General features: G+C 38.8%; 1 protein-coding gene across 1 annotated transcript in view; it reads left to right on the top strand.

Moving 5' to 3' along the window:
* Positions 1-6,976: 6,976 nt before the first annotated feature.
* Positions 6,977-20,438, top strand: part of nfia (nuclear factor I/A) — a 166,544-nt gene continuing 153,082 nt past the window's right edge. The window contains 1 exon segment of the mRNA XM_054626830.1: positions 6,977-7,072. Coding sequence (XP_054482805.1) covers positions 6,977-7,072 — 96 coding nt within the window.

Raw genomic sequence — 20,438 nt, 5'->3', positions numbered from 1 at the left:
GGAGTTTGTGTACCCATCTGGTCCACATGAGAGGTCTTTACAAGCTTCTTGTTAATGCTGAAAAAATTGTTAAAAAATAATTTGTCACTATGATAATTTACCAAACTATCAAGATAAAAAAAAACAGACGGACAGTGTTTTTTGAGGACTTACATTTCTTTTTACATATTTTTGTTGCTGTAGACATTAGCCCCGTTTTTGCCAGCATTTGTATTTTATAATAATTTGTATGTTAATGATTTTCAAAGCTTTATCAACATGTAGCATTTCAGCCTTTCTGTCTTTTTCCCTGCTGTGTAGAGATTTTAACATTTTATACAAGGCCAGATTTAATGTTCTGCTAGGCCAGGGGGCAAAGTGAGCTGTAGGCTCCCTTTCAATCCCTAACCTATCACTCGCTGTGAATTGTGTTATGTTTGTGGTAACTTGATTAAGCACATTTATTTAAGAATATGCACCATGTAAGCATAATATAAACTGAAATATTAAAGGCTTAAACCCAAGCCCCTTCTGAGGTTGGGAAACCATGATTCTTCAGCCCAGTATGTACTTGTAAACAATTTCAGATTGAATTTAATGAATTTAAGACACCCTGGCCTTTATAATAATACCATGTAAATGAATACTAACTTTATCTCATCTGCCCCAGAAACACAAAGTATGTCATTCAAGTTATTTGCACAGAGACAAACGAGTCACACAGATGTTGTAGTTTACCATCAATTATTATTATTTATTTTTTTTATTGCAACAGAAACACAAAACCACTGGAACATGACAGCAGGCAGTGACGTCTACAGTCAGTGAGTAGGTGAGTAGAAACCTTCTGTAAAATCAGATGCAGTCAAAATAAAAATGAAAAAGAAACATCTTTACTGATTTCAGTTAACTTTACTCTTCAAGTTAAAATTGTAAATTAAACCAGGAAACACAACACTGCCTCCTACTGGGAGTTGAATGAATGACCAGCATTTGGAAAACATTTTCACTGAGTATACAGTACACATTTTCTTCATGTAGGGATATCACACGCATATAGTTATATTTAGTGCCACATAATATAAGAACATTTGTTTTTTACACATGAAGTCCACGCACTGAAAAGGTAAATGTCTGTCAGACATTTTGCGTAGATAAAATCATGTATTGACACTTAGGTATTTAAACTCCACACTGCAGAACAATACTTTTGTCACTTCTGCACGATGACATATATTTTAATACAACCGTCAAATGTAATAAAAAATAGTCTTACATGCCCAACATTCCTAAATATTCCTAAATATAGGAATAAGTGATTGTAGACAAAGCATCACATTGCAAAAATCTACTATTAATACAGCAGCATAAAAAACACGGATACATCAGCATCTCATTCTTGATGTTTTTGTTTACTCTTTTTGTAAATGCATGAATTTACGGTACATATGAGGGTACAGCTGACAATCATGTTCTTAGTTTTAAAAAGATAGAAAACCTATTGATTAATACATGATTTTTTTTTGCCATTGTTGCATTAAATCTGTGATTCAAAGCAGTTGAAATGTGCACACACAAATTATTTTGTTAATCTAGTTCACCTGCAATAGACCTTGCAAGACCATGAACTTTTGTGGTTGTCCTCACTGCAGCTCTACAGCTGCACTTAAGTTTGTCCCATTCAGCTCACCGTACAAAACAATACACAGACACAGTCAGAAACTAGCTAGTGAAGAAAGTTGAACATTTAGCAGCTCAAAGCAGAATTAATTGTTTGATTTAGACCAACATGTTCATCCTATTTGGATGAATCTGTCTCTATGTAAGAATTGGTAAATCATCACAACTTTATAAGCTGATGGTTAAGGGTCTTCTGACCTTCTGCTAGTTAAAGGGCTTATATGTTTATTGTTAGCGTGAGCCAACCATTTTCTTGGTTTGTTTAATAGTAATGAAAACAGTAATGAAGAGGTTAGCTAGATGTTGTCTTTAGTTACTCAAACTGTTAAGTAAAGCTAATTCATTTTAGAAGTTAAGTAGTAAATATAAAATTTCAGCAGTGAAAACCGCTCCAAATGAGCAGATATTTTATTTTAGCTGACAAAACCTATAGGTTCAGGTTAGTTAATGTTTTGGTTAAGCAGTTAAATCAATACTGTTAGCAAACAGTACATTTGTCATCTTAAACCATGTAATTCAATTTAGCTAACAGCGTATTTTAATAGTTTTAACAGTTTAACATTACATAACAGATTGCAAGGGTTCAAAGGGTTCAGTTTAGCACCTGTTAGCACATATTCATGTTAACTATTGATGTAACAGAACTTCAGCAGTTAAATTTAAAATTCAAGTTAATGTTAGCTAATGGTTTATTTTGGAAACTAAAAGCTCAGTTGGCTAACAAGTAATTTTAGGAGCCAATCTAAGGAGCTAATATTTCATCTTGGCGGTGAAAACCATTTAAAGTCAGCTGATATTTTAAACTTTTCTAGCTACCAGTTTGTTTGAGCAACCTAACCGTCAGGTTCAGCTAGCATACAGCCGATTTGTCATCTTATAAAGGTTCCTTCTTTTGATGGTTTTAAGGTGCACTGAGTAGCCATATGCTCCAAAGAAATAAGCGGCAGCATTTCCCTCTCCTACTGGGTCCATACAATCTTAATACAGTCATCAGCTATAAAAGAAAATAAGTCAACTAAATAACAACAAGGCAAGATTACACAATTTCGACCAGACTGGTGAAACTCTGAGAGCCGGTCAAAATAACACTGCTATCTAATAATCTTCACGTGTGGCCTAGAGTTTACGTTAGCCATCTTTCTAGTGACTGACTACTGCCACTAACCGGGAGCGATGTGGTCCGTGTACTTATTCATATGTTGATTATTGGCTTGGGTTTGAGTTGGCCGAGACAAGGGAATGTCTTGTGTTTTGTTTTGTCCTCCCCGCCACCAGGTAATGCTCCGACCGGAAGAAAGCATACAGCTGCTACTTGGGACGGAGCTTTAGTTTAGCAGCAGGCAAAAAAATCCAGCTCTGTAAGTCACACCATTACTGGGGTTTGATCTGGCTGAATTTGAACTGTTAACGGGAACCCGCCCCTCTGCCAGAGCTGTTGCATGTGCTTCTCCCGGCTAAGTAGTCTCCTGGCAGTGGGGAGGACGAGGCGAGTGTGCAATCGTTTTTTCGTTTCGTCCACTTCGGACTTAGTCCAATAAAGAAACTATTTTAACGCACATTACCCATTGATCTATTGACAAGTCCATCTTGGCAGCTCTACTTCTTTGTCCTCTTGACCTTCCTGAATCAATTTGTTTCTGATTCAAAAGGTTTCAATTCTAATTAATATCAATTCCATTAGGAATATTTCAGTTACAATAGTAATATTGCTTGGATATGAAAGAGGTTCTAAGAGAACGTACTACATAACTAAATATATTGTTTCTATTACAACAAGAACTGAGCCCAAAGCAATTACATTAATGTACAAATGTGTGTAACTGGTATTTCTGAAATTCAACCAGACATCTGCCTACAACAATGTAAAATGCAATGTATGCCCCTGTCCCGCAAGCTTTGATGCTCTCAGTAGGCCTACTACTGAGTAAAAATGGCATGAGAAATTTGTGGCTAAACCTAATACATCATACACATTGTACACTTGGCTAAAGTTCAGTTTAGAAGCTTTCTTGCGAGTTAGCTAATGGTATATTTTGGCAGTGTATATGCTCAGCTCAACAGTTATTATAGTAGGCAAGCTAAGTTATTACAGCGATGTACTGTTCATAATTAGCTAATATTTTATTGTAGCTGCTAAAACTGTTCACAGTTAAGTTTACTTAGAAAAAACAACTGTTTTAAGGAAATAAACTGATAGCCAACTTGAATAACATTGTTTAAGTTGACAATTTAAGTTCAAGCTAGCCTAAATGGTTTATTTAAGCTAACGGCTTATTTTAGTGTTTTAAACTGTTTAGATTGTGTTGTTCAGGTTAGCTGCATTGTTGTTTTTTTAATAGCCGAAATTATTGGATAGTTTAGCACCTTCAACATGGTCTGCCATCCAATCGAAAACAATTGCTCAAATGGTTCCTCAGTTGATCCCCCCCTCCCCTTCCATCCTGCTCCTCACCTCCTGGCCTGGTGTACCTTACCCGCCCAACAACCCAAACGTCCCTCTGTATCTCTGGCTGAATCGCATTCCTCCGTTTGGCTGCCACAAAGGGAGAACTGTTTTGATGGCGGCTCTGCTCTGGTCCAGGTATTCCCCCTCTGATTAGGAACCTGAGCTACACAGAACCCCCCGAGCCCTTTATTACCCCTTCAACCCCCCCCTCCTCCCCCTCCCCAAACTTCAACACAACAGACAGTGAAATTATCTTGCACGTTAAAGCACATGTTTGTTGATGGTGCAATAGGATGGGACACTGCTGCTTTCGGAGGAGCCCCGCTGCTTCTATCGGGTCAGGGGGGGGACAGAAAAAAACCTCATATTCTTCCAGTCTTGGTATTCAAAGGATCTCATGCTTCTGTTTTGGTTGAAAAACTTCCAACCACAAATTATCTTATGAAAGCCTTTCAAAACTAAAACATCCAGTGGTTAGCTCTAAAACAGCGCTGCATTTAGGGGCTAGATTCTGTGTAGGAAAAATACAACTGACAGTGAATGAACCATTTTTAATTCATCTACATTTTCAACTGCATTGGCACAAATCATTTCAAAGAAAGAGATATACAGAAGGACATATTGCACATAAAATTTGCAGGTTGTGTTGATCCCATATATATCCCATTGAAGAAATTTCGAAAAAAAATTGAACTAAAAAGGAGGTGGATTTTGTTTACATTTTGAAGGTCTTTTTCAACCGGACAGTAATAGTATACAAATATAACATCATGGATAATACAGTGAAAACATGGTTTGACCTATTTAACCCCGCTTTTTACCTTTTAAATTGTCTTGATTGTAACATTTTAAATTATTTTTTTTAACAAAACATTTTTTCCTTCACTCTATGACCTACTTGTAATCCTGATATTCCATTTATGAATACACATATACATAAATGGATTAAAAGAAAAGTGAAACCGAGGACATACTTTTTATAAACACTTTCTAGATGTCTCTTGAGTTATTTTATACACCTTTTCCAAATATGCACACTGATGTTACATTGTATAATGGTAGGCTTAAAGGGGTTAAATTATTATGTGAACCAAAGTGTTGAAATAAATTAAATTTCCAAATAATTGGTATGCAAAAAAAACATCTTGTTAACAGTAGTGGATTGTAACTAATTGCATTTACTCAAGTCTGATTATTAAGTAAAGTTTTACGTACTTGTACTTTACTGATGTAATTCTACTTTATTCTCCACATCACTACATTTCAGGAGGAAATATTGCATAACACTTTCAGTAAAAATAGAAAGAGATAAAGAACTAATGCTGTTTTAACAAATATTAAATAATTAACTGATGCTTTAAAGATTAGAAATCCATTAATAAGAACCACTTTTGTGTTGCCTTTAGGCTACATATTTATTTATATTTTACGTTTCCGGAAGACTCCTTTGCTTAACATCTGGATCAATATTTTAAAAAAATTTGTGGGATCATCCACTCAAGATATTGGTTAATTAGTGTGGAGTACCAACAACTCTATCTATACTATCTGAATTCTTTTTTTTAATGACATCTGACTGCAATCAAATACAACAAATTACTTTAAATACTTTTTAAAACAAGGTTCGATTTTGCTTATCGGATTTTAGTAAATAAAACGTAGATTTATTGTTCAAAAGTACTTTGGGATTTTCTTTTCTTATTAATGACTTGTAACTGACCTATTAAGCCTTAGTTTGTGATCTATTAACATTAATGAAGGCATTATAAAGTGCTTCGAAATATTTTATTTTTCTCCACTACATTTACAGTCACAAGTTACTTAGCAACTACCCAACAAAGTGGTTAAACTAGCTCCATCTCCACCAGCAGGATAGCCCTGTATCATTATGTAACGCTTTTTCTGCCTTAAGAGTACTTTTATTTACTTTGTATGTACTCTTACTTTTAAAGAAGAAGTTTACATAGTTACTTTTACCTCTTCTTCCTCCACTTCTTCTTTTTCTTGAGACACAAATGTAACCTGTGAGTGAAGTTTGAAAAGCAGACTTACTGATGGTGTGTGGTGTTTTTCAGGTGGACGGTCGTGCAGCGTCCATGCAACCCTCCCTGGACGAGCTTCCACCGGATCCTTCATACTGGAGGTATTTAAGCCGAAACACACAAGTTCTTTCTGCTGAAGGGTGGGATGGAGGGATTTGGGGGGGGGAAACCCAAAACAAAACATAGCATGATAGTGTAGTAAGCAGTTCCATGTGTCCAGAGGACTGTCGCCCTGTGGAGCTTCAGCCCTCTGCCCCCTCTCTCTCTCTGTCTCCCCCTTCTCTCTCTCTGTCTCTTTCTCTCTCTCTCTCTCCCTACCTGCCTCCGTCCCATTAAAGTGACCATAATAAAAAAAAAAAGCAGTAGAAGTTGTTTGGAGTCAGTTCTTCTTCTTCTTCTTCTCCTGGTGATGACGATGATAATGAAGAACAAGCACTAATTATACCCGAGGAGGGGGAAAAAAGAAGGGAGAAGCGACCCGAGGCGTACGGCGATGCGGAAAAAAGGCTCATCATTCAGTGTGTGTGTGTGTGTGTGTGTTTCTGTGTTTCAGTGTGTGTGTGTGTGTGTGTGTGTGTGTGTGTGTGTGTGTGTGTGTGTGTGTGAGGGGGTGTGTGTTTTCCCTCTCCGAGCAGATGACTGCCGCTCACCTTGCCACGGGGTCTGAATGAGATTGGTTCATTGTCAAGGAGCTTTTTTTTTTTTTTTTTTTTTTTTTTTTTTACCCATGATTCCATATGGTATGGAGCGGGCTACATGTTGCCCAACATGCCAGTGCAAATGTTTTCTCAATTAGGTGTCTTATCTCCGGTGAGCGCGCTCGCATCAGATGAAGCTTGCTGACAGCGTAATGGCAGGGAAAACCACGGAAGGCTCCATCAAATGGCAGCTCTGCTACGACATCTCAGCCAGGACCTGGTGGATGGTAAGTTGGCATGAACAATTTCTTTTTTTTTTTTTTTCTCCTTTCTCCCTTTCTTCCCCTTCCTCTCTTTTTTCCTTCAACTAAAAAGAGGAACATTCTCTCCTCCTCTTCCTCCTTCTTCTTCTTGTGGCTTTGGGAAACGCCGGAACCACACACAGCAGCCGCTTTGTGTTTTATTCATTTGTGACCGGATTGTTTGTTGTTGTTTTTTTTTTTTTTTTTTTTTTTTTTATCTCTTGGCGTCCCCGTTTCTCTGTCACTCACCCCCCGCTGTGCTCCCTTCTCTCGTCTCGTCCCGTTTGCAGACGGGTGCCAGCTCAGGTCTTCAGCCGAGGACCGGCGCAGTGGGGGGGGTGGATTAGTTCTGTCCTTCTGCCGCCGAGCCTCCTCGCGTCACGCTTTTGCTCTCGCTCCATCTAATTAAACGGAGAAACTTTTTGCTTTTACTTCTTGGTCTCAGAGAAAAAATGCTGTCGCTCGGCCGCCGGAGCTCCGACACATCTCCACCAGGGATCAAACACCCGCTTCCCCCCCCCCCCCCCTAACTCCCTCACACTCCCACCCGTCTCGGCGGTGGTGGTCCCGGGGATGCGCCGGCTGAAGTGCCGGGGCCCGTATTAAGCAGCTTGTCGTCGGTCAGCGAGGCCAACCGACCTTTGACACCCACACCGTCGCTGCTGTGGTGGCTGAAGTGGAGAATAAAGAGGCACAATGGGGGGGGGGGGGGGGGGCAAGAGGGTCCGAGCAGGGAGAGAAGCTGGCAGACAGACTGGGGGGTTGAGGGGCAGTTTTGGTGACTCCGCTGAGAGGCGAGGAGGGGGTCGGGAGGAGGGGAGTGTTGTTTGATGGTTCTACAATAGTCTACTGTGGCCGGCTCGTTCCTAAACGAGCCGGAGAGATGAAAGGGCTCCCAGTGGCCAGGGTTCGCTAGAGGACGGCTCATTATTACCGTCCCTGTTACATTTAACACTTTCTGACCACGGACCGGTGCCGCGGTTTGATTTTGGTGCACGGATGCTGCAGGTTCCTCTCCTCCTCCAGCCACGGTTAAAAAAAAAAAAAAAAAAAAAAAAAAAAAAAAAAAAAAAGAGTTTGAGTTGCCAAAGAGACAAAGGAGGCTTTATCCTCTCTGTAACAGGACCGTGAACTTTGTGAATTCCTCTCGGTCAAATCAAAACCACCAACCCCCCCCCCCCCCCTCAGTTCCCGTCCCCTAAACACACACACACACAGAACACACTTTCTCCGTACAGCCCACCACCATCAGCACCATCAGCACCAGCAGGACAGCGGCAGGCAGCCCCTTGGATGTTCATGGGAAGTTTTTTTTACTCTGCCGTTTACTGAGGGTCCGAGGAGTGAGTGTGTGTGTGTGTGTGTGGAGGCTCGGTTGGTGGGTGCAAGAGTTTTGTCCCCGAGTGTGTGTGTGTGTGTGTGTGTGTGTGTGTGTGTGGAGGAGGCAGGAGGTCTGAGTGCTGCCTTGGCTACAGGACAATTTTTTATCCTTCCCTGAAAAATGTGTAATATCTGATGGTGAACAGTTATGTGCGGTCAGATAAAAAAACTGCAGTTTAAGGCAGAAAACTTTATTTTTGAGGATATTCCCATTGTGTTGTTTGCAGGATAAAGATTTTCAGGTTGAGTAAAAAATTTGACAGTGTTTGACAGAGTTTTAGTTTTTGTAATTTAAGCACCAAATAATTATAATATAAGGTGTCACCATGGAAACAGTACTTATTTTTGGTAGTTGTTGTTGTTGTTGTTGACGTGACTTTGTTGCGTCTCTGTCACATAATGTCTCTCACACAGGACGTAAATCAAATAAGCTGCAGAACTTAACACATCATAGTTGAACTGGAAAAAAAATCTGTTTTTGAAAGCTATAAACCATACCATTTATACTCTTTGTGTTTAACAATTATATACCTGTAAAATTATGAATGTAAAAATGATCTCAGGGTGTCAGTTTCAATTGTTCCAGTTATTTGTACTTCTTAAATTTTTAAAGCTTCAAGGGAAAATATGGACTTTCTGAATCAAAAACAAATATACAGTTGTACTGCTCCATCAAAATTGACTTTTAACATTGACAGAAAATTCAAAGAAATATGAAATTCATATTTATTGGATGTAAAAACTAAAATCTTCTAAATTATTTTCCTTGCTGCAAAAACAGGGATCAGTGCAATATAATTCTCTCAAACTAAATAATAACAATAAAAAACGTTTCCCTCCTTTAAAAATGAAACACTATCAATCTTATTCAAACACATTCTGAACATTTTTCATACATTTCATTGAGATGTCACTGCTGCTCCTCTGCTAAATGATCATAGCGGGCTAATTAGTCTGACATAAATCCGTCCGGGCTTCAACATCAGAGTCTGAAGCAGCAGAGAAGGTTAAAGTGGCTGAAAGCACAAAGAGGATTATCTGCTTAAAATCGGGGGGAAAAAGCAGCTGTGATGATTTCCATCGGGTCGTTTCAGGGGAAACAGATCAGTTTTTTAATTTAGAGTTTCAATGGATTTTAGTTTTGTAATCTCATTCATATTTAAACGTTTTTTAATTCCACGAACTGCGGTGAAAACTGCTGTTTGCTGATTTAATTTGTTATCCTCAAGTGACATAATAATATTGGTATTGATATTAATGGAGTTTTGTCATTTAGGCTCACTTGCATTTGAAACCACGAAGAACATAATATTGAATGCTTTTAAATTTCAAGGAGATAAAGTATGTCATTCAGCATTTGAATTTCTCCGTTATTTTCTAACACAAAATAAATAAAAAATAAATATATATATATATATATATATATATATATATATATATATATAATATATATATATATATATTATATATATAATATATATATTAGTGCATGTTTTATGCACCCATGTGATCACCATTTAAATTTGTATGGATAAATTCTGATTCTGACGCATTTTCTTAATTTCTGCCTCCTCTTTCTGCGTTTCTTCAGTCTGTTTTAATTTTTAACATTTGTACCGACACGTTTTATCATTTGCATTTAATCCCTCCTTACTCTCCTGCCTCTCTGCATTGCTACACATCCAGTACAATTATATTAAAATGAAACACATTAATAATCACAGTTGAATTGCTGCCAGTTTGTGTATATGTTGCGCCCAGATTTTCCAGGCTTACAGTATAAATGGCTGTGAAACACGCCGCAACCCGTCTGCAGCCGAGCTACAGTAAACACAACCCAGTGTAATCAGATCCTATTAATATTAACATGGAAGGCCACGGTGTGAAGCTAGAGAGCCCAGGAGACACACTCAGAAACAGTCTGCGACACTATAAAAAAAAAATCTGAATAATCAGGCTGCGGTCCTCAGCCTCACAGGAGATTTGTGGTTCATCAAAAAAAGTTTATTTTTTATTTTATATAAAAAAAATATATATAAGTAATGTAGAACAATTTAAAAAGGTTTGAAGACGACAAACAAGAAAACCAACTGATCTGAGAATAATGAGCCATGGTGATGGGCGGCGACTCCATACATCTGTGTGTGTGTGTGTGTGTGTGTGTGTGTGTGTGTGTGTGTGTGTGTGTGTGTGTGTGTGTGTGTGTGTGTGTGTGTGTGTGTGTGTGTGTGTATGCATTGCATTCTGTTCACCACAGGGGTTAATGGGATTTCTGCGCCACTACAAGTGATGGCCCCATAATCCATTTGTCAGTGAGCAGCCCCCCCCACCACCCCCCTAAACACACACACTCTCACTCTATATACATATCTGTCCAGTGTGTTTGCAAATTGAAGTAACAAGTACATTTGGTTTTCAGCTGTAAAGGGTATGTAGTTTGGGATATTTGACATTTGCTGTTGAAAATATGATAATTATGATACCCCCCAAAAAAAAAATTTTTCTGAATATATATTTGTATACACATATACATAATATATATATATATATATATATATATACTATAACTTTTTTTTTTGGTTCAGTCTTAATATTATATTTTAAATATCCCTAATGACTCCAAGATAAATAATAAAATAAATGTTGTGTATCTAAAATACAGGAGATTTATCAACAGTATTTGTCCCGTATGACACCAAAGCAATCGGGTTTCTTTCTTACTTATGATGAAATGAAGACAGAAATAAACACTAGTAAGAGTATATTAAACACTAAATACGAAGCCACAAGAATAAGAATCTTAAAGAATTGTCTGTAATTACCTCACTGACAAAAATGTGTGTGGGGAGGGGAAATGATCGTTAAACCAGCATCTTCCTCTCACGTGTGGAACCTTCCTTCTCTCACATCCTCGGACTGACTGTCAGCCGCGTTGGTTGTGATGGAACGTTTTATCGAAGGAGGAGAAGAAGCAGGCGTGTTAATGCTGCTTTTAAACGGAGCTTGTCACCTTTAGTTAGTTGTTGTTGTTAGTTGTTCGTCCTTATTTTTATTCTCCAAGTAAGCTCTCACGACTGTTGTCCCTCAAAATTAAAGAGGGACATTACAGCACCATAAACAACTTATGGACGTGGATGGATGGATGGATTGGTGGGTCAGTTAGGAGCCAAAAGCCTCTGTTTCTTTTCAGTTTTATGCCTTTTCATTTAATCATGACCACCATCCTTCTCTCACATTAACCAAGCAGTTCAAGTTAATGTTGTTTAGTCTGGAGGACTGAATATTTCAAGTTGTAAACAAAGATGGGGTTTGTTGCATAGTTTTTGGTTGTTTGTCAGGTGATAGATCTTTCAGTTGACAGAATGTGTTGTGGCAGGTTAAAGGGTCAGAAATGTTCCAGCGTGTTCAAGGATTCTTGTAGATAAAAGATAATCAACCTTGGACTCATGTGAACGTTAAATGATCAGAATCATTCCTGGTTTCTGAGTCGTCTCTCCTGAACCGTTTGGGCATGTGGAGGAGGCGAGGGTGGAGCTGACGCCCGCCTGGGTAAGTCTGCCGAGGCTCAGATCCATGTTTGTGGTCTGTGTGAGGTCCGGCTCGTTAGCCAGACTCTCAGAGGAGGATCCGGGCTGCTCCAGCCAGTCTTGACGGACACAAAACATTAATGAGCTCACTGGAGAAAAAACCGAGGAGAAACACAGCACAGAAGAAATCAGCAGAGGAGACACAGACATCTGGAAGAAGTTTGTGGGGTGAAGATAAACTTAAAGGTGTGAGGTGGCAACCTAAAAGTAGAAAAATCATCATTTGTATTGTTCACAGTGCAAAAGGAAAATAAGTTAAAAGTAGTTTAGTCCTGTCTGAATTGTCCAAAGCACCTGCCGTCCCAAACGGTAACAGCAGAGCAGCAGCAGCCTCAGTGCTCTGCTAAGGTCCACACAGGATGCTTTCAAGCACAGTATTGAGTGTAGGTCATTCGTGTTTTGGCAGCCCGGACGGAAACAGACCTGAAAACGAGCTGTTTGGCCTGTTTACTGAAGACGACTGTTCTCTTTAAACCCGTGAAAGACAAAAAAACGCAGCTGAAAGTCAAGTCACAAGATGCCTTCACTGTCCTCTAACATGTGTGATCATCTTGGAGCATTATTTTTCATAATTCTCTGGAAAAGGTTGTTAGTGTTTAACTCTTAATTCACCCCCAAAGGCAAAAGGGATCACAACCACTGCGTGGTTTATACAACACAAGTATTGTAAAAAAATACATCGGTAATAAGAAGTCATTTTTAAAAGAAGAATTAATTTGGAACGTGGCCCAGATTTCTGCAGGGAACCGGGAACAAAAGTGTCCCAACTTTGGAGACAAACATTAAGTGGAATACTTTTCGTTAATGTCTGAATATCTTTCAGCCTAACTTTGCAACTTTTAATTTTTTTTTTCTATTTCTCTTAAACTACAAAGATGGGAAGTGTATGTCTTCTGATGGAGCTATAGCACGGTTTCCCCTCACTCCAAGTTGTTGTGCTAAGCTAAGCTAAACATTTCCTGCTTCCACAACATCAGTGAAAAACTTTGGAATCTGCTGTATTTTTGTTTCCTTCCTCAGAGATAAAAACAGTATACTTTAGACATCAAATGCTTTATTAGCATTTAAAATAGTTTTAGATTTGTGAAGATAGAGTGAAGTTTGAAGAAGAGCTTTGATAAAGCAAAACATTGCCTGTTATTTCCAGCTTGTTTCAGGCTCCATTATTTTGACACTGAAACAGGAAACTATTTAAATCTGCACACATTTGGATACTAAGCTTCCTGTGTTTTTTTTTTACCAGTTAATGCTAAATTCTTCTGTTCTTATTCAACTAGTCCGGTTGACCCGTTGCACAGTGTTTTGTTCTCCACGTACAAAACTAAATAACATCTATTTGTAAAGGGGACTTTCTACAAAATAAAAGCATGAAGGACCATTCAGACATATAAAGTGGTCCTCTAATAAACACAGAGTGAAAGTGATGTTCTCATCAGAGAAGACGAGAAAAAATGTCGAACTGTTCCTTTAAAATCCCGTACCTTGCTGTTATTCATAGTTTGATCAGCTGATGAAAATGAGTCACGTTTTTCACACTAATTTTACCTTTTCAGCACCAGTCCACACTGAGACGACACCGTTATACGTGATAGGTTATATATATGTGTGTGTGTGTGTGTGTGTGTGTGTTTGTTTGGAGGGTATGTCATATTGTGGAGAAGATGTTTCCAATTTTGGAGACGGCCACGAGCGGTAGAGATGATTAGAGCGGAGGAAATTGGGGGATTAGAATTGTCTGCTTGAACTTCCTGAGTCAACGGCGTGCTCTCGCTCTCCCACCTCTCTCTCTCTCTCTTGCTCTCTCCCTGTCTCTGTCCGTCCGTTGGTCCTGGCAGTCTCTGGTCCTCCCGTGGCGTGGAAAGTGTGAGGACAAGTCAAGTCCTCGAGCCCCCGGTGTGTCTCAGGCTGTCACTGACCGACGGACATGACTCACTCCTCCACTCACCTTTTACCTTTCCTGCCAGCTTTCCTTCCCTTATTTCCTCCTTCCTTTTCCTTCATGGCTCCTTTCAATCTGTCCCTTTATTATTTATTTCCTTTTCCTTCTTTTCCTTTTCCTTTTTTTTAAAAATCTTTTTCCTGTCATTTTTATCTTTACTTGCTGTTCTTTTTTCTTTAATTTCTCCATCCCTTTACTTTTATTTTTCAACTTTTCAGTTTGTTTTTCTTTCAGTCTTTCTTCTCATTACCTTTTTATATTCCACTTTCCTTTCTGTCCATCTTTCCTTTTCCTTTTTTATATTTATTTTCTTTCATCTTTTTGTTTCTTTCTTTTCCCCTTGTCTTCCCTTCCCTCCTTTCTTTCCTTCCTGTCCCTTTGTCGTCCCATTTTTTTTCCCTTCTCTTCATCTTTCCTCTACTTGTGTCTTTCCTTTCCCCTCAATGTATCCTTTGTTTCCTTTCCCTACATTCCTCATTACCTTTTTATCTTGACTTCCATATTCCTGTACCTTTCCTTTTCTTTCGTCTCTTTTTTTGCTTTCCTTTCCTTTTTATCTTTAGTCTTTACACTTTCTTCCTTCCTTTAATCTTTATTTTTCTTTCCGTTCATCTTTCCTTTTTCTTTTCTATTCATCTTTCATGGAGTATTTTGAAACTACGGACATCCCAGTGTCCTGACTTATGTTTTGAACGAAGCAGCAACAGAATCAGTTTGTTATTTCTCAGCTTTTACTTTCTACATTAAATCCACAGACATTTTCAGGATTGGACAGAAGTCTAGAACGTTTGTGCAATCGTTACAAACACACAGTGGAGTCGACGATACGAAGTGCAGCAGGAAGACTTGACCCAGGTGCTCTGTTTTCTTCCTGTAATACCGGACAGAGCCCCTCAGCTCTGCAGCTCCTTTATTTCTTGCTCTTCGGTCCAATGAGTGAGCAGAGGCTCGGGGCTGTAATATCCGCTGCTGTGCTGCTGGACTTAGTGAGGGAAAGCTGAGCCAGAGGCGAACTGCAGGGGGAAACCCGGCCGACCTGAGTGAAGGCCTCAGCCGTAAAAGAAGATTCTGATGTTTTAGTTTCAGTGATCTAAATCACTGGGGAGAAAAATCTAAGGTATCCAGCTGTTCTACTAAAAGCTCACTTTCTTACGCGGACACCTGAAAGATGGAGCCATGTGTGACGGTGTAACATCATGAACTTTCTGAATGGATTTGCTCCCATTCAGACACTAAGAGCATCACTGATGTTTTTTGATGAGGTCTGGCTCACAGTCTGCGTTTCGGTTCATCCCAAAGGTGGATGAGGGTCAAGGTCAGGGATACATGCAAAACCAGTCGAGTTCTTCCTGCACCAAACTGTGGAAGACCATTTTGTTCATGGTGCCGGCTTTGTATCAAGGGGGCATCGTCATGTTGAAATGGTAGAGGGCGAACACAAAGTAATATAACTGTACGTTGGAAAACTGTCGGACTTAGCTTCCACACTTGGGAGTCTTTATAAAAAAATTTAGGGAAGTGGTGAGCTCTGATGATGGTTGGCAGCAGTAGAGCGGTGTGTTTTTTGTTCCTTCTGACCACTAAACGGATAAAGTAAGAGCTGGAGGAGAATTTGTGTGAGGAAACGGACAAACTGGTCTGGAGTCAGTTTGGATGGATAATTGAACTGTGCCTACACATTTTGCAGGGCATGATGGGATATGTGTTTGCTGTAGATAATGTACAAATTTCCCCCGTACCAAATTCTGACACAATACAAATAAGAGTCTTCATCGTGAGGTGTTTTTTTTTTTTTTTTTTTCTATCTGGGATTTTTTTTTTTATTATTATTTATTTATTAATTTAAATATATTCAGTTCCTGAAATCCGCCTATAAAATATCCACGTTGTGTTTATTTTTATTGTAAAACCCCTAATTTCATATAGAAAATAATACAAAAAATGACCTCAGTGACCAATCAATGGTAACCACATCACTGAGAAAATCTAAAAATATATATAATATTAGATAAGAATCAGAATGATTGCTAATTTTTTAGGTTTTAAGAAGACAGTTTGGCTCGCCAATAAAAAACGTTCTTGATGTAAACAAGCAGAGCTAAAGGTGTGTGAGTGTGTTACTGTATCCAGAGGATCGTCTGCCTCTCTGGCCTCTGACCCGCCGCTGACGCCTCGCTACAGATACAGGATACTCTCTATCTCACACACACACACACACACACACACACACACACACACACACACACACACACACACACACACACACACACACACACACACACACACACGAAGGCTGCTGCATCATTAATTCAAGTCTATTATTATTCCAAATGAGACACAACGAGATCGATTGATTCTAGTTGTTGGAAGGGTCCAGTACACACACAAACACACACTGTCGGTGCTTTTCTATACTTGTGAGGACCCCCGGTAACATGATGCATTTCCCCTGACCTTATCATGAACTAACTGACTCTAACCTTCAACCTTAACACCTTTATTGAAAATGTCCTCACAAGAATAAGAAAGCATACAAAACACTTACAGGTAATGAAGTAACTTCACACATTAGCTCAATAACACCTGGATAATCTACCATTGCTTACATGTTAACACTTCAGCTGCTTATTTACTACTGTTATCTATTTGTACGAACATTTTTATTTTCAGTCATAATACTTTTTTGTTCAAATACAATTTTATTGAATTGTTTATCAATTACCTAGCAGAATCCCCATCCACACACACATATACCACATCAGCTCCCCAACCATCCCAAGCAATGCCTGACTACATTGAAAGTAATATTGACAGTAATGACAAGAAGAAGAAAAAAGGGGAACTAAACATAAGTTACTTACAGGACAATAACAAACTTAATTAAAGCAGGTCACATCAACATTACGCACACGTCATACAGTGGTTCATTAGAAAAAGTTACCCCTCATTTTCCCACGCAAGTCCAGTAACACCAGTAAATTTCCACTCGAAACGCAGTCTTTTCAATACAAACGTCCATCTTCACAGGAAACAACTTATTTTAGGCAACAAAAAGCACTTGTTAGGTTTAGAAAGATTTCAAATGAATCCAGAGGACAATATACAACAAAGACAAGTGATATAGTTATGGCTGATTATGACAAGCTGACGTTAAATTTCTCGACTGGCGCTCAGAGTGCAAACTTGATTTCCAGTTAAGTATTGATACTCATTTACTTTATGTTACAATTTACACCAAGTAAGTTTACTTGTCATAGAATATTTTCAATTTTTTTCACCTTTTCTATATTATATATTTATATATATATATATATATTTAAGTAAGTTAGGGAATTCTCCCAGCAATACCACCCCATATCTCCTCCTCCCTCCTCTTCATCACCCCCTCTTTGTCCTCCTCCTCCTCTACCTCCTGCTCCATGTCTGTTCCTCCCTGGAGAAACATGGCTACCAGCCAAGACAGCTGCTTCTTCTTCAGGCCAGTCCGTTGTTGTTTTGTGTGTATGTGTGTGTTGTGGTGGATGTCCTGCTGGGAGGAGAAACAATAGGACAGCAATGATGATGATGATGATGATGATGGTGATGATGATAATATCCCTGATATTCCCAAACTGTCCAGGATAATTCTAAAGCTTTTTCTTAAACTACAAATCCTATATTTATACCCAAACCGACAGTGTCGGCCCGTCTTTTAATTCAGTCGGACTTCCTGTTTGTGGTTCTCAGCTCCAAGCCCATTGGTTCCTGCTGAAGATCTTTAAAAACACCTCACACATACAGTATATAGTTTCATTTGAAATAATAAAAAAAAAAACAGTAATTTCCTAAAGGAGGCTTTGATACACACACAGTACTGGTTAGTAGATAAGTTCAAGTGAGTTTGGTGGACAGGTGTATGGACAGAGTGCCCCCCCCCCTCTGTGAACCTAAAGGATCTGTGTTAAACAAAGTGAGCATTGTTTCTTTCTGCTCTGCGCTGTGGCTCTTTGCCAGTCGAGGCTCAGTATCAAACAGACGCTGCTGGTTTCTACATATGCCCTCTCTCTCTCTTTCCATCCCTTTCTCTCTTTCTACTTACATAGAAACACTGAGGCAACAGAAACAGCTTTTTTTATTATATAACTGGAAAAGCAGTAGAGTGCAGATCTCCCCCAAGTGACCGCCATTGCTGTAATGTTTGAATGAATACAAGCCACGTTACCCCAATCTATCACTTGCCCGTGTCACGCAACCTTACTCTAATTTTAATCTATTCAGTTGACTGCACCGGCTCAGTACTGGCTCGCATTTTAGGTGCGTCTCACGAGCGTAATGCTTCAGGTCAAATTTTTCGAAGCTACGTGCCCAAACCTGGAGATGATGCTCGATAAATACTCACTGAATAAATACATTTTGTAACCTTGGGAATATGCTTACACCTGCTTTCCTGATTAAAAAGAAAATACAATCGTTGCGTTACACCTTTTAAATTCAAGTTTCTCTTTTTTAACGAGCTAAGACTTACTCGCTTGATGCATTGTTCACTCATCCTGAAACACTCGATACCAGTAGCAGAGGGCACTAGCAGCGAAGCTACCACTCCCACTGGCAGCGAAGCTAACGTTCGAGCTAGCAGAAAAGCTATCGTTTGCCCTGGCATAGAAGCAATCAGAACACACACACAAGAACAGGCACTACAACCAGAGCCTAAATATTTTTGGTCAGAGCCGCATATAGAAACGCATTCTAGACACACAACAATCACGCTGTATGCGCTTCTTTAACAACAGCTAAGCGACAATTAATATAATTCGGCCTATAATTTTGTTGTTTTGCAATTATTCTATAGATATGTAAACCTAAAACAGGTGGGTCAAAAAAATTTAAATGAGGCGGTTATACCAGATTTCTCTTGGAGCTTTTAGTCTCATATGGTCTCCATCAGTACATGAAGTTTGCTCAGAAGTTTTTACGATGAAAGTTATTATGAGGAACAAAAATTTTGAGTTGATTTGGGCGGCCCCTGTAGACAACAGCGGTAGTGTTCATGAGCACCAGAGTCCCTTTAGAAAACCTCTTATTTTACTGCAGTAGTGACAGTCTGATCCGAACCGGTGGCAAAGATTTGAATAACTATATAGAAACCAACAATCTTTTTGCTGATGGTGTCCTTTACTAATGTGGGTCCTTTAGAGGCATCAGTATTACAGTAAGACTCTTTTTATAACCAGTAAAAAATATATATATAGTTACAAATATAGTACAAGCATCATATTTGATCAATTTATATCATCACTACTACTTTATGATACAAATATTGTCCAGCTTTCATTTGTTTATACACCAGTTACAGATATAGTTAACAAATACATGAATAAATACTTTAAAATGTATTTTTGTGCTCCATTCAGCTACCTTTGTAGTTTGTTAAAGTATGTTAAACATTTATTAAATATTAATACTGTTTAGAAATACTCAATGGGTGCTTGTAAAGCTTAAGTGTCAATATTTTCACCTTTTAAAGTTGTAGTTAAAGTTATGTTGTGTCTATTTTTTCTCTCCATGTATTTAACATAACCAGCAATCGACAAAAATACACCTCGGTTGTTAAATCACTGAAGTTCTCTTCATATCTGTCTAAAGAATCCCGAGCTTTTGGAGTTTATCAGAAGTTTGGCATCCTCAGCACCAGGCTCCAGTACTGAAGCAACTTCTCTAATTCAAAAGGAGCTCAACCCGCCTCGTGGAAGCTTTCCAATTTAGCTGCTGCAAACTGACCTGATGGAGTGAATATCAGTTGTCTGTCAGAGAAAACAGTACTCAAGTACTGTACTTAAGTACAAATTTAAGGTCCACTACATCTAATATAATACTTTGTACTCCACAACATATATCCAACAGCTTTACCCACTTTTAATATTCAGATTGTTAATCCAAGATAAAAAATATATATTTATAAATGATGAAATGTTATTATAGATTAAACATCCAATTTCTTTCCTATTTTGAATGCAGGTCTTTTACTTGTAACAGAGTATACTGAGTACTTCTTCCATCCCTGGTGGCAAATTGGGGCCGAGTCCAGCTGGGATTCCAGGAAGAGGTTTCAGTCTGAAACTGGCTCAGACGGAAAAAAAATTCAGTCCTGGAACTGTAATGACTTTGAATATAAACCACTCAAACAAAAACCCATTCTTAAACGTGTCTGATCAGATGTTTGTGTGTTTTATACACTAAATTCAATATTTGACATAAAAGAAGGTGTCTGCAGTTGCAGTGTGAGTGTTGTTGATTGGTGAGTCTGTGGGTTTACAGACTCGCTATTTTGTGATTGTAACAGTATCAAAAAAAAAGAAACAGAATCCAGAAACGCCATCTGGTATTTGGGAGCTATGTGTGTGTGTGATGTGTATCTTATCCTGTGTGCCACACAGTTCTTGGTCTGCAGCCATTTGGTGTTTGGCTG

Source organism: Anoplopoma fimbria, chromosome 3 (assembly GCF_027596085.1).
Source record: "Anoplopoma fimbria isolate UVic2021 breed Golden Eagle Sablefish chromosome 3, Afim_UVic_2022, whole genome shotgun sequence".
Taxonomy (NCBI): domain Eukaryota; kingdom Metazoa; phylum Chordata; class Actinopteri; order Perciformes; family Anoplopomatidae; genus Anoplopoma; species Anoplopoma fimbria.
Note: the sequence above shows the minus strand (reverse complement) of the source record. Positions and strands in the feature narration are given on the sequence as shown.